Source organism: Podarcis liolepis, assembly GCF_965112155.1.
Source record: "Podarcis liolepis genome assembly, chromosome: 7".
Taxonomy (NCBI): Eukaryota; Metazoa; Chordata; class Lepidosauria; order Squamata; family Lacertidae; genus Podarcis; species Podarcis liolepis.
In genome coordinates, this window is record NC_139561.1 from 84087241 (window position 1) to 84102177 (window position 14937).

Below are 14937 nucleotides of genomic sequence, written 5' to 3' on the forward strand. Positions count from 1 at the left end.
GCCATGGCTTCCCCCGCAAGGAATCCTGGGAAACGTAGTTGCCAGGAGGCCCCCTATTCCCCTCACGGAGTGGTTTAGCAATCGATCCCTCCTCCCAGGGAACTCTGGGAATTGTAGCTCTGCAAAGGGGTCTCCTGACAACCCATTAAAAAAACACACCAGTTGCCAGGATGCTTTGAGGGAAGAAGCCCTGACTGTTTAGTGCTATCCTATTGTGTTATTGTGCAAATCGGGCCTGAGCAGAACCCACTTGGTTTGGGACCAAATAGTAGGTTTCGAACTCTGGTTCCCAGGATATCCGAGCTTCCTAATGGTTGGTGCATTTCCCTGAAAGTTTGCGCAATCCTATCTTCCCCTGGGATCCGTTGCCATGGAGAAGCCTTGGGCGTGTTTACCTCAGAGCGGAGGTGGAGAGGTGGCGGCAGATCAGGACCTGCTGAGAGATCAATAAAAAGGTCTTGGGTCTGTTTTGTGGCTCATGAGCTCATGCAGTCATTGGCCTGATGTGCTGAGCCGCCATATTGTTGGGACGCCACCCACCAGTAACTAAGTTGGACAGGCCTGTCTCCAGTGTGGTTTTGGAAGGACTCAGGACTTTTGGTCCCTTCCCAGGATGCCTCAGGGCCAGCCTGGGATTTCGAGGCCTCCATGGCAACCGAGGGACCGATTCGCATGGTCTTCGGCCCAATGCACCCCTCTCAATTTAGTCTTTGCTCCCAGTAGAGAGCGGGTTCTGGCTATGATAGTGGGGTGCCTTAAACCTGTTGCCACAGTCCAGTGTTTCTCAAACTCAGGTCTCCTGGTGTTGTTGGACTACAACACCCATCATGTGGCCCAGGATGATGGGAGTTGTAGTCCAACAATGCTCTGGCGGGTTTTTCCAGAAGATATTGCTGGCGATCCTTTTGAGTCCCTGGCCTCGCTGTTTTGTGTGATGAAATGAGGATAAATCTTGATTTTATCAAGTCTGAATTATTGCAACGTGCTGAATGTGTGTGGAGGGTCCAGACGCAGAATTCACTTTATTAAAAACTGAGGGTTTTATGTGTTTTTTAAAACCCAAGTTTCTAGCCTTTAAGGCTGAGAAGAAAGGCTTGAAAGTTGATGGACAATCCTTGTCTGAAGCAGGGGGCGAGGCTTGAGTTGGCTTTCAAGCTTAATTTTCGTAATTCACACAGATCTCAGTATTCAGCATTCTTTGCTACATTTTTTTTAAAAAAAATCATTACAGTGGTGCCTCGGTTTTCAAATGTCTGCATTGCCCAACGTTTTGGTTTTCGAACACCGAAAAGTAAATGCTTCTGTTTCCGAACACGCCTCAGAAGTCAAACGGCTTCCGCTGTGTGTATCTGTTGTTTTTCACAATTTTCTCTATTGAATTGGCAGGCTGCTCTTTGCGCCTCAATTTTCAAACATTTCGGAAGTCGAATGGTCTTCCGGAATGGATGATGTTCGAAAACCGAGGTACCACTGCACTTGGAAAACACAAAACACAACAGAAGTAGCACGGGAGCTTGCTGGAGCAGGGAAAAGTAAATTCTTGAGAGGTTGCAGCATGGGTAGGCAAACTAAGGCCCGGGGGCCAGATCCAGCCCAATTGCCTTCTAAATCCAGCCCGTGGACGGTCCGGGAATCAGCGTGTTTTTACATGAGTAGAATGTGTCCTTTTATTTAAAATGCATCTCTAGGTTATTTGTGGGGCATAGGAATTTGTTCATTCCCCCCAAAAAATATAGTCCGGCCCTCCACAAGGTCTGCGGGACAGTGGATCGGCCCCCTGCTGAAAATGTTTGCTGACCCCCGGGTCGGAGTCTTGTAATCTTTGGACCAGACAGGTTGCATCAGGCTTCCTCGGTCAGCTCTTCCACAAAGCGGAGCAGAGATTGTAGTTTTGCAGCGGCGCCAAGTGCGTCTGGAAGGAGACCAGCCTGGCAAAAGCCAAGGAGACAAGGCCCCAAACCCTGCAGTCCTTGAGGAGTCGTAAGCTTCGAAGGCTTAATTCCCAGCAGCTTCTTGTGCCCTCCCCTCTACCCGCCCAAGGGACTTTCCCTAGCCCTCGCTGGTGGCAAACCCCAGGCAACTTCCTCAACCGTGTGGCTCAAGAAAGACACAAAGACTCTGCACTCAGCGGCACTGAGTCACAACACCAGGAACAACAGGCGGAAGTTGCAGGGGGGTGGGTAAAGGCTTTAGAGGGGGTCGGGGTTATAAATATATATATATTATTTCTAGCATGCAGTCTAGGGTCAAACCATCCTGCAGATAAAAAGCCGTCTCCGAAAGCATGCTTTCTCCTCGCTCCGTTTCTGTCCTTTATTTTTTGTGCACAGCCAACTTTCGGATTTGAGGTTTTTGAACTAGATTTCTGTGGCAGCCGTAAATCTGAAAAGCAGGCGCGGCCTTGCGCAACGGAAAGGACGGCTCGTGGGAGTTTTGTCTTGTTCACGCCCATCCGCAATCCTCAGACCGCAGGAAAGAGAGTTCCCATGGCAGCCAAGGAGATGTCTTACTAAATGAAGGCTGCCTCCTGGGTAAATCCATCTTGCATCCTTCCAGCATAGATAGGTTCCGGGCCAAATTCAAAGTGCTGTTTTTGAGCCTTACCTGGCTCAGGACGCCAGTCCTGCAAAGACTGCCTCTCTGCTTATGAACTGGCTCAAACCCTCAGCCGATAGCTCTTCTCTGTGTTCCTCCTCCAGAGGAGGCCAACACCAGAACGGGGCCTTTTCAGTGGTGTCCCCCCTCTTGTGGAATGCTTAGCGAGGCTCACCTGGCACCATCATTGCTAACCTTAGGGCACCAGGCAAAAACATTTATTTGGCTTTTAATGAGCTGCGGCTTCCTTCAGTGGGTGGGGTGTTCTGTGTTTTAAAAAGATGAATGATATTTTTTGCTGGTTTTAATGTGTGTGTTATTTATTTATTTATTGTTTTTTTACTTGCATGTTGTTGTTGTTGTTTTAAAAAGCGACCCGTGTTTAATAAAGAATAATGTTCCTTGTTCCTGCTTGAAATCCCTGCCACCCAAGCAGTGAGAGTCCAGAAATTTTGCCTTCCAAAAAGGAAAACTTGCAGGGAAAAGTCCTTTACAGAGATGTCCTGATCTAATAAAGACTCTCAAAAATGAAAAGTTGAACATTCCCGCTGCTTTTGATTGCAAGGTTGGAGGAGACCCCCTTTCTGGTTGTCTTCACTGCACTGTTCCACTAACCGGAATTTGGTGTTGTGCCCCAAATGTTGGCATTATCCTAGTCCTCAAGTTTCTGTCTCTGTATTACAGCTTCCTAGTTACTTAGGGGCAGCGTAACTATTTTGGTGGCAAACCTATACCTCCCATTTTGCAGGAAAATAATCCCTTCCGATGTCACAAATACTCAGGATTCCTCACAGCCCATCCACACTTTAATTTCCCCCATGATTCCAAGTCCCAGTAGGAGAGTGGGGTGGTTTTTTATTGTCTTGCTACTTTCCCTGGGAAAACCCCCTCTTTACTGCTGAATCGGAACAAATGTCAATTGGATTTTACATGATCGGGAAACAGCTCCACCCTCTTGGAGCACGTACAAATGTCCCGTGTTTAGATTTATTTTTTTCCAGCTAGTAGCAGAAAGTGACATTGCAAACCTGCCTTCTGCCCGGCGATCCTGGACCCATCTGTTCCTAGTATCGCATCATCGTCAATTTCTCTACTGTAACATCTGGCTTTCTGGGGTCTTGGGGGTGGATGAAAGCTAGTACAGACTTGTTCCTGGAAATCCTTTTAACTGGAAATGAAAATTCAATCAACCATGAGTGACACTCACTTTTGGCTTCTACAGTTTTGGTTTCTTTTTAGTTTCGCTGGGGCAGAGCTAGCTTCCTCCTGTCCAAATGCTTCCTGGTACATTTTTAATATCAAGATCATAGAATTGAAGTGCTGGAAGGGACTCCAAGGGTCATCTAGTCCAACCCCCTTGCAATTCAGGAATCTCAGCAAAAGTATCAATAATAATGATGATAATAATAATTTATTATTTATACCCTGCCCATCTGGCTGAGTTTCCCCAGCCACTCTGGGCGGCTCCCAATCAAATGTTAAAAACAATACAGCATTAAATATTAAAAACTTCCCTGAACAGGGCTGCCTTCAGATGTCTTTTAAAGATAGGATAGCTGCTTATTTCCTTCACATCTGATGGGAGGGCGTTCCACAGGGCGGGTGCCACCACCGAGAAGGCCCTCTGTCTGGTTCCCTGTAACCTCACTTCTTGCAATGAGGGAACCGCCAGAAGGCCCTCGGCACTGGATCTCAGTGTCCGGGCATAACGATGGGGGTGGAGACGCTCCTTCAGGTATACTGGACCGAGGCCGTTTAGGGCTTTAAAGGTCAGCACCAACACTTTGAATTGTGCTCAGAAACGTACTGGGAGCCAATGGAGATCTCTCAGGACCGGTGTCATCTCTCAATGACAGATGGCCATCCAACCTCTGCTAGAAAACCTCCAAGGAAGGAGAGTCCACAAACTCACGAGGGAATCCGTTCCACTGTCCAATTGCTCCTTTCTTATAACCTGAACCCATTACCCCCAAGTCCTACCCTCCAGAGCTAGAGAAAACAAGCTTGTCCCCTCTTTTCTTATGTGACAGCCCTTGAGATATTTGAAGGTGGCCCACCTAGGTATCAAGGCAGATGATGCCATTTTACAAAAGCCGGTGGGGCTGGGAACAGAACAAAACAAATACTCTCCAAAAATAAAACCAGGTTATGTATGCGACGTCAGCAGCGAGGGTTATAGTGGCAAAACACTGGAAAGATAAAAATACACCCATTAAAGATGAATGGGTAGTCAGATTGCGCGAGTACTTGGAGCTTGCGAAGCTGACAGATGCAATAAGAGATAGACCTAAAAAGATGGTGAAAGAAGAATGGGAATGTTTAAATAATTATCTAGGGGATAAAGGTTCATCAAGAAAGACCTGGTTATGTTTAGAATGATACCGCATAGGGAAATGTTCCCTAATACCAAGATGGAATGCAGATAGAGAGAATTGATAAGAATAACGATCTGTTGTGACCTTGACGGAAGCGAGCCTTCTTGTGTTTTGGCTCATCTTACTCTTTTTTCTCTTTTTTTCTCCCCCCCCCCTTTTTTTCTTTTTTCGTTTTTTACTTTCCTCCTCCTTTCTTCTTTCTTTTTTCTTTCCCATAATGGCTTATGTTCTATGCCACGTACTTTGATTTTTTTTGTAGTTTTTTGGCTTTTTTCATCATCATTATTATTAAGCAATTTTCTTTTATAATTTTGATTGCCTATATTTATCTGTATTTGTTTAAAGCAAAATACAGGTATTTTTTTTTTAAAAAAATACTCTCCGGTTGTGCCATATCAAGCCATCCGATGGCCTTCAGCCTCGTCCCATACGGACCCACCTCTACCACAAAAGTCCGGCCAAAAGACTTCCAAACCAAATGCCTTCCACAGTGCTATGTGAAACTGCGGAACTCTCTCCCACAGGAAAGCTTCTGAAAGCCAGTTGCTGGAAGCCACAGGAAGGGGAGAGTTGCTCTTTTCTGGGATCTTGATTGCGGGCTTCCTGCCGGCAGCTGGTTGGAAAACTTGGGAAACAGGACTGGATGGGCCTTTGGCCTACTCCAGTGGGCTCCTAAAAGATACTTGGGCTCTGAGTTTGGAGGGTCTCTGAAGAAAAGAGCTTTCCTGTTTACAGACTCTCTGTCTGGAAGCCTTTCCGAGGAAAAGAACTGCACGCTACGCAAGTCAGATTGCGGTGAGGGTTCGAGAGAATGGTGCTATGCCGCCAAAATAGGTTTGTGTGTGTGTGTTTGTGTTTGTGCGGAATTCAGGGGAAAGCAGGCTGCAGATTGCCCTCCCAGCCTCGCTGTCATTTCCTTATCTGTTTCTCATAAACCCTTCTTTTGCACCAGCCCTGTCCCTTTCTGAGAAGCGCCCGATTGCGTCAGCGCAGGCAGGTGCTGGGGCTGTGGTTTCTTCTGTGGGAACCAGCTGGGTTTCCTCTGGTTAGCTGGCTGCGTAGGAGATGCTGAGTTTGAACTCTGCCACTTCTTCGGTTTCTCTTCTGTGACATCGCCAGCTACAAACAGCTCTGGTGCAGGGAAGTGGGGGGGGGGACCTGTGTTCAACTTTCCCTGCAGTTGTTCTTCTGCTGTTACCCAGAAATGACCTGCAAGAACACAGCACGATTCCTGTGCACAGACAGCAGCACACACACACACATAGTGAGATAAATAGGGAGATAATATATTATTATTTACTGAACTTACTAGTCGTTTTCCCTCTTACAGAAGTAACCCAGAAGCAATTTACAAGTCATTCCACTTTTTCATTGAGTTTTGTGCTGGAAGCGAAGCCTTGTTGTTGTTGTTTAGTCGTGTCCGACTCTTTGTGACCCCATGGACCAGAGCACGCCAGGCACTCCTGTCTTCCACTGCCTCCCGCAGTTTGGTCAGACTCATATTTGTAGCTTCGAGAACACTATCCAACCATCTCGTCCTCTGTTGTCCCCTTCTCCTTGTGCATCTTTCCCAGCATCAGGGTCTTTTCCAGGGAGTCTTCTCTTCTCATGAGGTGGCCAAAGTATTGGAGCCTCAGCTTCAGAATCTGTCCTTCCAATGAGCACTCAGGGCTGATTTCCTTCAGGATAGATAGGTTTGATCTTCTTGCCGTCCATGGGACTCTCAAGAGTCTCCTCCAGCACCAGAATTCAAAAGCATCAATTCTTCGGCGATCAGCCTTCTTTACGGTCCAGCTCTCTCTTCCATACATCACTACTGGGAAAACCATAGCTTTAAGTATACGGACCTTTGTTGGCAAGGTGATGTCTCTGCTTTTTAAGATGCTGTCTAGGTTTGTCATTGCTTTTCTCCCAAGAAGCAGGCGTCTTTTGATTTCATGACTGCTGCTAAGCGAAGCATTAGTCTGATCCTAAATGTTACTAAGACGCGAATCCGGAAGCATTATTCTCTGTTTAGAGGTCTGTTTCGGATTTCACGTGTGACCGTGGTTTCCTGCTAGCTCTCCTAGCTGTGGAGACCCCCAAGCTCCTTCTCACCCCCTTCCCCCTCTCTCCTCCTTGTTTACATGCCAGAAAAAAAGAAACAGGTGTTTCTACATCCAGAATCAACTCCTCATGATGCCCAAACTCAAAAACTGTGGGGTGTTGTGGTTTCAGAGTAAGCCAGGTTTTGAAACTGCAAATCGATCCTAACTAGAGTTTAATCAAGCCAGGGTTTCCGGAACATCACAGGGAACTGTTATTAATTTACAGTTAGAATCAGAAGCTTCCACTTTCATCGTCTCCCAGGACACTTGGTTTTACATAATTTTACACATTTTATCTTTAACCATTTCAAACATTAAAACAAATGGTTCTTTCAAACCCTCGGACCTCCCCACTTCCCTTCATGGGTTCCATATTTAAAATAAAGTATTTTGGGAATACTTAATCTTCCTGGTTTCTGATCTTTCCTGTCAGTTTCGCCATCTTTGCATACTCCATCAGTTTAGTCTGCTGTTCTTCTTCTCTGTCCTTCCATCTCTGGGCTAGAAGCATTCTCACAGCTGTTGTCACAGACATAAAAAAGCTTTTCCTGTTACTCTAAATCCTATTGTCAAGGCTTGCGTGACCCGTATCTAAAGCAGCAAACATGTACACAATGCTTTGAGCTGCTTCTACAGAAGAGACGCCAAATCCATTTTGATCCATCATGGCTGCTTCAAAGCATACCTGAAACATACCGCAGCTGCTGGCTTTGATGGATACGAAGGCCTCACAGGGCCCAGATTAAGAACTTTAGTTATAGTAAAGGTAAAGGGACCCCTGACTATTAGGTCCAGTTGTGGCCGACTCTGGAGTTGCAGCGCTCATCTCGCTCTATTGGCCGAGGGAGCCGGCGTACAGCTTCCGGGTCATGTGGCCAGCATGACTAAGCCGCTTCTGGCAAACCAGAGCAGCGCACGGAAACGCCGTTTCCCTTCCCGCCAGAGTGGTACCTATTTATCTACTTGCACTTTGAGGTGCTTTCGAACTGCTAGATTGGCAGGAGCAGGGACCGAGCGACGGGAGCTCACCCTGTCACGGGGATTCAAACCACCAACCTTCTGATCGGCAAGTCCTAGGCTCTTTGGTTTAACCCACAGCGCCACCCGCTTCCCTTTTAGTTATAGTAGGCCTCTATAAATACATAACCAGCAGCCATCTGCATTCACAAATGGTTGTTGTTTTTTTTTGTCCCCTACAAACTCCAGACCCCGTTACACTTGGCTGTCATCACAGCCCAGCCAACTCTGGTGAAGCTGCTGTTGTCTCACGGAGCGTCGCCCATGGTGCTGGACCGCAACGGACAGACCGCCCTCCACCTTGCCTGCGAACACGACAGCGTCCATTGCCTGCAGGAGCTGCTGGATGGGAGCCCTGCCCCTCTGGATCTGGAGGCCCGAAACTTTGAGGGTGAGTGTGGATGAGGAACCGGGGATGGGGGTGGGGAAATGGGTTGGTGTGTTGATCGGGACCCAAGGATATAACTCCCACCCCGCCCCAACCCGCTGCCCTAATGAAATTCAGAGCTTTGGTTAACTTCCATACATCGTCACACCACCCATGGGCTGGAGCTTCTCAGTTTGAGCAAAATGGATGTGTTATTCAAACTCTGGGCAACTGAATTTTAGTAGTTCTGGGGGTCCCCGCTACCTATAGATTACTGTGTTCCTGGTAGACCGTATGAAAATGGTGGTCTTGGAGATCAAAGCCAACATCTTCAACTTGGCATGGCAGCTGATTTTGGCATCTACATAGTATAAATATGAATGAATGAATGAATGAATGAATGAACAAAACATGTCTCTCCTGTTTCAGTCTCTATAGCCACAGCAGGCACTGTAACTTTCCTTGACTTTACCCCCAACTCTGCGCATTTATGTTTTGCAGGGTGCGAACAAAGGGCTTTGCACCTTTATACAATATGCATGTGTGCTTGGGCCCAGGGTCTTTTGCCTCACCATCCCCACTACTGACTCCCTGTTGCTACTCAGCTTTAAGAAAAAAAAAGTGTCCCTGGATTCATTGAAAAAAATCTGGCAACCATAGTAGAAAGTATTCCAAAAACGATTGCAACATAGGATCCTTTTTATTATTATTATTATTATTATTATTATCATCATCATCATCATCATCATCATCATTACTACCATACATATTTATATACTGCTTTCAGTCACAAGGAGACCTTAAACATATAACAGTCACAGTCATCTAAATGTAAATCCTGAAATACCATTTTAAACCACAGCGATAAAATTATTATTACTACTGTACTGGGTTTCCTACATCATTTTGTTATGTTTCCCCATTTTCTATTCATTATATGGAGGAACTATCCTGCCTTCGTGAGACAGATAATCCTCAGATGTACATTTCCTTCCTTCTTCAGTTGTCTCATTTCTTTCTCTCTTGCTTTTTGACCAGGTTTTACACCTCTCCATGTGGCTGTTGGAACCCAGAATCGTGACATTATTCTGACTCTGCTAGAACACGGGGCAGATGTTGATGCTGTGGTAAGTAAGCGCAGGAGCTACACTGAACTTTCTCAGAAGATGTCGTTCTGAGGAAAATAGAAGACAGCTTTCCTTTTTCTCAGTCTGCTCAGAAGAGGAAGGCCATTTCGCGGAATTTTCTCTGAATGTTCTCCAACGTTTGTGGTGGCTGCCATTTCCCTCCCACAATGCCCTGCAACATAGCTAGGCCCGGGGCATCATGGAGGATGCAAAATAGGGCCCAGGCTACAAACACACACACACAGAGGCCACATTCAAACTATCCACGTAAAGCACTATGGTACCACTTTCAACAGTCATGGCTTTCCCCCAAAGAATCCTGGGAGCTGTAGTTTGTTAAGGGTGCCGAGAGTTGTTAGAAAGCCCATATTCCCCTCCCAGAGCTACAATTCCCAGAGTGGTTTAGCGCTCCATCTCTTTTGCCAGGGAACTCTGGGAACTGAGACTCTGAGGGGAGCAGGGGACCCCTCCCAAGAACTCTCAGCACCCTTAAGGAACTACAACTCCCAGGATTCTTAGGGGGAAGCCATGACTGTATAAAGTGGCATCCTAATGCTTTACATGGTTTGGCTGTGGCCACACACACAGTCTCAGAGGGAGAAAGAAGGAATTTGTCCTCCCCTCATGACTAATGACAAGCCCTACTCCCAAGAAACTGTTAGGGGATTTCCCTTCCTCTGAGAAATTCAGTGAAATCCACCTTCCCCCTTCCAGGAAAAAACACCCCACCCTATAGTTTGCCCACAAATGGAGTGAAGAATTTTGAGAGGACGCCTTGCTCACAGCTCTAATATAGCAGGGTTCGAGAGAACTCTGTTCAGGAGCTGGATAGCTCAGTTGGTTAGAGCGTGGTGCTAATAATGCCAAGGTGGTGAGTTCGATCCCTGTATGGGAAAGCTGCAAATTCCTGCATTGTAGGCAGTTAAACAAGGTGATCCCTTCCAGCTCCAAACAAAGCTTGCTGCCTGTGTAAAACTGTCAATTTCATCAAATGTGCATCTGTTTCCATAGCTTGTTTATTTGCTGATACAGTGGTACCTTGGGTTACAAACACTTCGGGTTACAGACTCTGCTAACCATACGTTTCCCTTTTTAAAAGGGAAATTCCCTTATTCCGAATGGGATTCCTCGCAAGAAAAAGGAAAAATTGACAGCTATGCCGCTAACCCGGAATTAGTTAAGAACTTTACCTCAGGATGAGAACAGAAATCATGCAGCAGCGGGAGGCCCCGTTACCTAAAGTGGTACCTCAGGTTAAGAATGGTTTCAGGTTAAGAACGGACCTCCGGAATGAATTAAGTTTGTAACCAGAGGTACCACTGTACAGTGTTTTACAAGAGGGCAGGTCCCTGTCCCGAGGAGCTTACAATATAAGATCCAGTACAATGGCACTGGGAGAATGGATTGTAAACAAAGGGGAGCCATGTGCATGGGTAGGAGGTCTACGGTGTTGTGCCAAAAACTCCGCAGAAGGAATGGCTTTGAGGAAGGATTCTGGAGGAAGCGGAGACAAAATGGGCATCACAGCGTTCCTGGGCAAGTGAGGCAGGGCGGGTGGAGTTGCTTGAGGGCGTAAGAGCTGTTTAGACAGCCGCAGGTGTGGAGAGTTACTTGCTCCTGCAAGTCACAGGGAGAGGCTGCGCTCGGTCATCACGGCCCATTTGCTAGACAAGCCTCTGAACGGTGCCTTGTCATGGCTGTGAGATTTCAACATCAAACTTCCAAATCCCATTGGCTGCAGCCTCAGGAGATGACTTGCATGTGAAAATGACCCAACACAGATTAATCACTGCAAACAAGTTGTTTCCCCCCGACTTTATTTCCTTAGTTTAAGAAGAGCCTGCCTGTTGGAACAAGCCAAAGGCCTATCTAGTCCCACAGCCTGTTCTCACAGTGGCCACCCAAAAAATAATAATAATTTTAGGGACGCAGGTGGCGCTGTGGTCTAAACCACTGAGCCTCTTGGGCTTGCTGATCGGAAGGTCAGCGGTTTGAATCCCCGCGACAGGGTGCGCTCCCGTTGCTCTGTTCCAGCTCCTGCCAACTTAGCAGTTCGAAAGCATGCCGGTGCAAGTAGATAAATAGGTACCACTGTGACGGGAAGGTAAATGGCGTTTCCGTGCGCTCAGGTTTCCATCATGGTGTTCCGTTGCGCCAGAAGCGGTTTAGTCATGCTGGCCACATGACCTGGAAAGCTGTCTGTGGACAAACGCCGGCTCCCTCAGCCTGAAAAGCGAGATGAGCGCCGCAACCCCATAGTCGTCTTTGAATGGACTTAACAGTCCAGGGGTCCTTTACCTTACCTTAATAATAATTTTATTATTTATACAGTAGTACCTTGGGTTACAGATGCTTCAGGTTACAGGCGCTGCAGGTTACAGACTCCACTAACCCAGAAATAGTACCTTGGGTTAAGAACTTTGCTTCAGGATGAGAACAGAAATTGTGCTGTGGCGGTGCGGCGGCAGTGGGAGGCCCCATTAGCTAAAGTGGTACCTCAGGTTAAGAACCGTTTCAGGTTAAGAACGGACCTCCAGAACAAATTAAGTTCTTAACCCAAGGTAGCACTGTACCAGGCATGTCCAAAGTCTGTTTTGGGGGGCTAATTTGGCCTGCCAGTCAGTTTAATCCGGCCCCTGTGGCAGTTTATTTCTTGGGGTAAAATCCCCCCAAAGCTCAACTTCAATCCTAAAAAAAACCCTCAACAACCTTGGGGTAAAATTGTAAAAATACCTCAACAACTTCAATCCTAAAAAACAACAACTTTGGTCGGCCCTCGCGCATTTTCACTTCATCAAATCTGGCCCTCTTTGGAAAAAAGTTTGGGCACCCCTGATTTATACCTTGTCCATCTGGCTGGGTTTCCCCAGCCAATCTAGGCAGCTTCCAACACATATAATAACATAATAAAAAGTCAGCCATTAAAAACTTTTCTGAACAAGGCTGCCTTCAGATGTCTTCTAAAAGTCAGATAGTTGTTTATGTCCTTGACATCCGATGGGAGGGCATTTCACAGGGTGGGTGCCACTGCTAAGAAGGCCCTCTGCCTGGTTCCCTGTAACCTCACTACTTTCAATGAGGGAACCACCAGAAGGCCCTCGGCGCTGTACCTCAGAGTCCGGGCAGAACGATGGAGGTGGAGACGGTCCTTCAGGTATACTGGGCTGAGGCCTTTTAGGGCTTTAAAGCTCAGCACCAACACTTTGAATTGTGTTCGGAAACGTCCTGGGAGCCAAGGTAGGTCTTTTAGGACTGGTGTTCCGTGGTCCCGGCGGCTGCTCCCAGTCACCAGTCTAGCTGCTGCTTTAGTTGTAGTTTCTGAGTCACATTCAAGTGACTCAAGCCCTCAAGCTAAGCCTTGCCATTGTGGCTAGTAGCCACTCCTAGCCTTTATCCTCCCTGAATTTGTCCGGTCCTCTTTTAAAGCCATCCAAGTTGGTGGCCATCACTGTCTCTAGTGGGAGGGAGTTCCATAGTTCAACTATGCCCTGCATGAAGAAGATCATGCTCGATCGTCCACTTGGATCATGTCATTACCATTTTCTGAACCTTTATTTATTTATTTATTTAAAAGCACTTCTAAACCACTCAGTATTTTTTAAATCTTTAAATGGCGTGTGACTGAAAAAATGTTTGTTTGCTTTTAATTTGTCAAAGCAAAAATACAGTACAAAACCAGCGAGGCAATAGTCTAAAAGCAAATTCAAAACAGGAATTTGGAGAATTCGGATGAATCAAAGTGTTTATGTCCTCTGGCGTTGACTCATGTGCAAGACTTTTCCATCGGCGGAGTCGGGCAGGGGGTGCTGCAATAAGGTCACCCGCACACTCATCGAATGGTCATCAAATGTCGGGCGATGTACAAACTGATTGAAACAGATGGAAAGCAGCCTTTCCCGCTCCCCAAAGCTTCCCTTATTTGTTGTACCACCCAAACTACTAAGTGCTGTGCAAGATTTTTAAAAATGTAGCAGATGCTCCCTGCAGACTTGCAAACCTGAACAGGCACACACACAAAAATAATATAAACTACAGACAGATGTACCTTAAGGGCTGGAGACTGAGCCATCCTTCTTAAATGGAAGCCTCTGGATTCCTTATTCTCAGTTTATAGCTGTGCAGTAACATGCAGGTAAAGGTAAAGGGACCCCTGACCATTAGGTCCAGTCGCGGACAACTCTGGGGTTGCGGCGCTCATCTCGTTTTATTGGCTGAGGGAGCCGGCGTACAGCTTCCGGGTCATGTGGCCAGCATGACTAAGCCGCTTCTGGCGAACCAGAGCAGCGCACGGAAACGCCGTTTACCTTCCCACCAGAGCGACACCTACCGTATTTTTCGCCCTATAGGACGCACAAAAATGAAGGGGAAATCTGGCTGCGTCCTATGGGGTGAATGCAGGCTTTCGCTGAAGCTTGGAGAGCGAGAGGAGTCAGTGCGCACCGACCCCTCTCGCTCTACAGGCTTCAGGAAGACATCCGCAGCCTAGGCAGCCCTGTGGGAGTTCCCGCAGGGCTGTCTAGGCTGCGGATAGTAGCCTGCTTCCCGGAGCGCCGGGTGCACTGAAAGCAGAGCGCACAGCGCTTCGGGAACACATCCGCAGCCTAGGCAGCCCTGCGGGAGTTCCCCGCAGGGCTTCCCACGCTGCAGATAGCAGCCTGCCACCCGGCGGGCGGGGCGCCCTGAAGCAGAGCGCGCCAGACAGACATCCTTTATTTTTTCCTTTATTTCCCCCCCAAAAAACTAGGTGCTTATCTACTTGCAGTTTGATGTGCTTTCAAACTGCTAGGTTGGCAGGAGCAGGGACAGAGCAACGTGAGCTCACCCCGTCGCGGGTGTTCGAACCGCCGACCTTCTGATCGGCAAGTCCTAGGCTCTGTGGTTTAACCCACAGCGCCACCTGCGTCCCTTAACATGCAGGACTATACTATATATTCTCGTTGGGGGGAAAAGGTGAGGGATAAATAAATAATCACACACTTGTACAGCTCATTCGGTAAAGCCTGAGGTGCTTAATCTCAGGGTTGTGGGTTCGAGCCCCACCCGGGGCTAAAGATTAGACTACATTAGGGCTGCCATATTTCAAAGGGTGAAATTCCGGACGCAGAAGTTGTTGAGGTTTTCTTTGCAAAATCTCCCTTAAAAATGAAATTTTTGAGATTTTTTTATTTTTTTTTTGGAAATTCACCAAAAAAAGCAGCACTTGTGGCATGAGTTGCCACACGCCCAGGTTTTCCTGGGCATTTTAAACAATTTCTGACAAACAGATCCCAGATATGTCCAGGAATTTCCAGGCGTATGGCAGCCCTAGATGACCCTTGTGCTCCCTTCTGACTCTTAACATTTAAATTTATGCAGATCTTTTATTTTTT

General features: G+C 47.1%; 1 protein-coding gene across 1 annotated transcript in view; it reads left to right on the forward strand.

Annotated features, from left to right (window-relative positions):
- BCL3 (BCL3 transcription coactivator) overlaps positions 1–14937 on the forward strand; it is a 34510-nt gene that overhangs the window by 11808 nt on the left and 7765 nt on the right. The window contains exons 4-5 of the mRNA XM_083515873.1: positions 8264–8465; positions 9480–9568. Coding sequence (XP_083371999.1) covers positions 8264–8465; positions 9480–9568 — 291 coding nt within the window. The remainder of the gene's footprint in view (positions 1–8263; positions 8466–9479; positions 9569–14937) is intronic.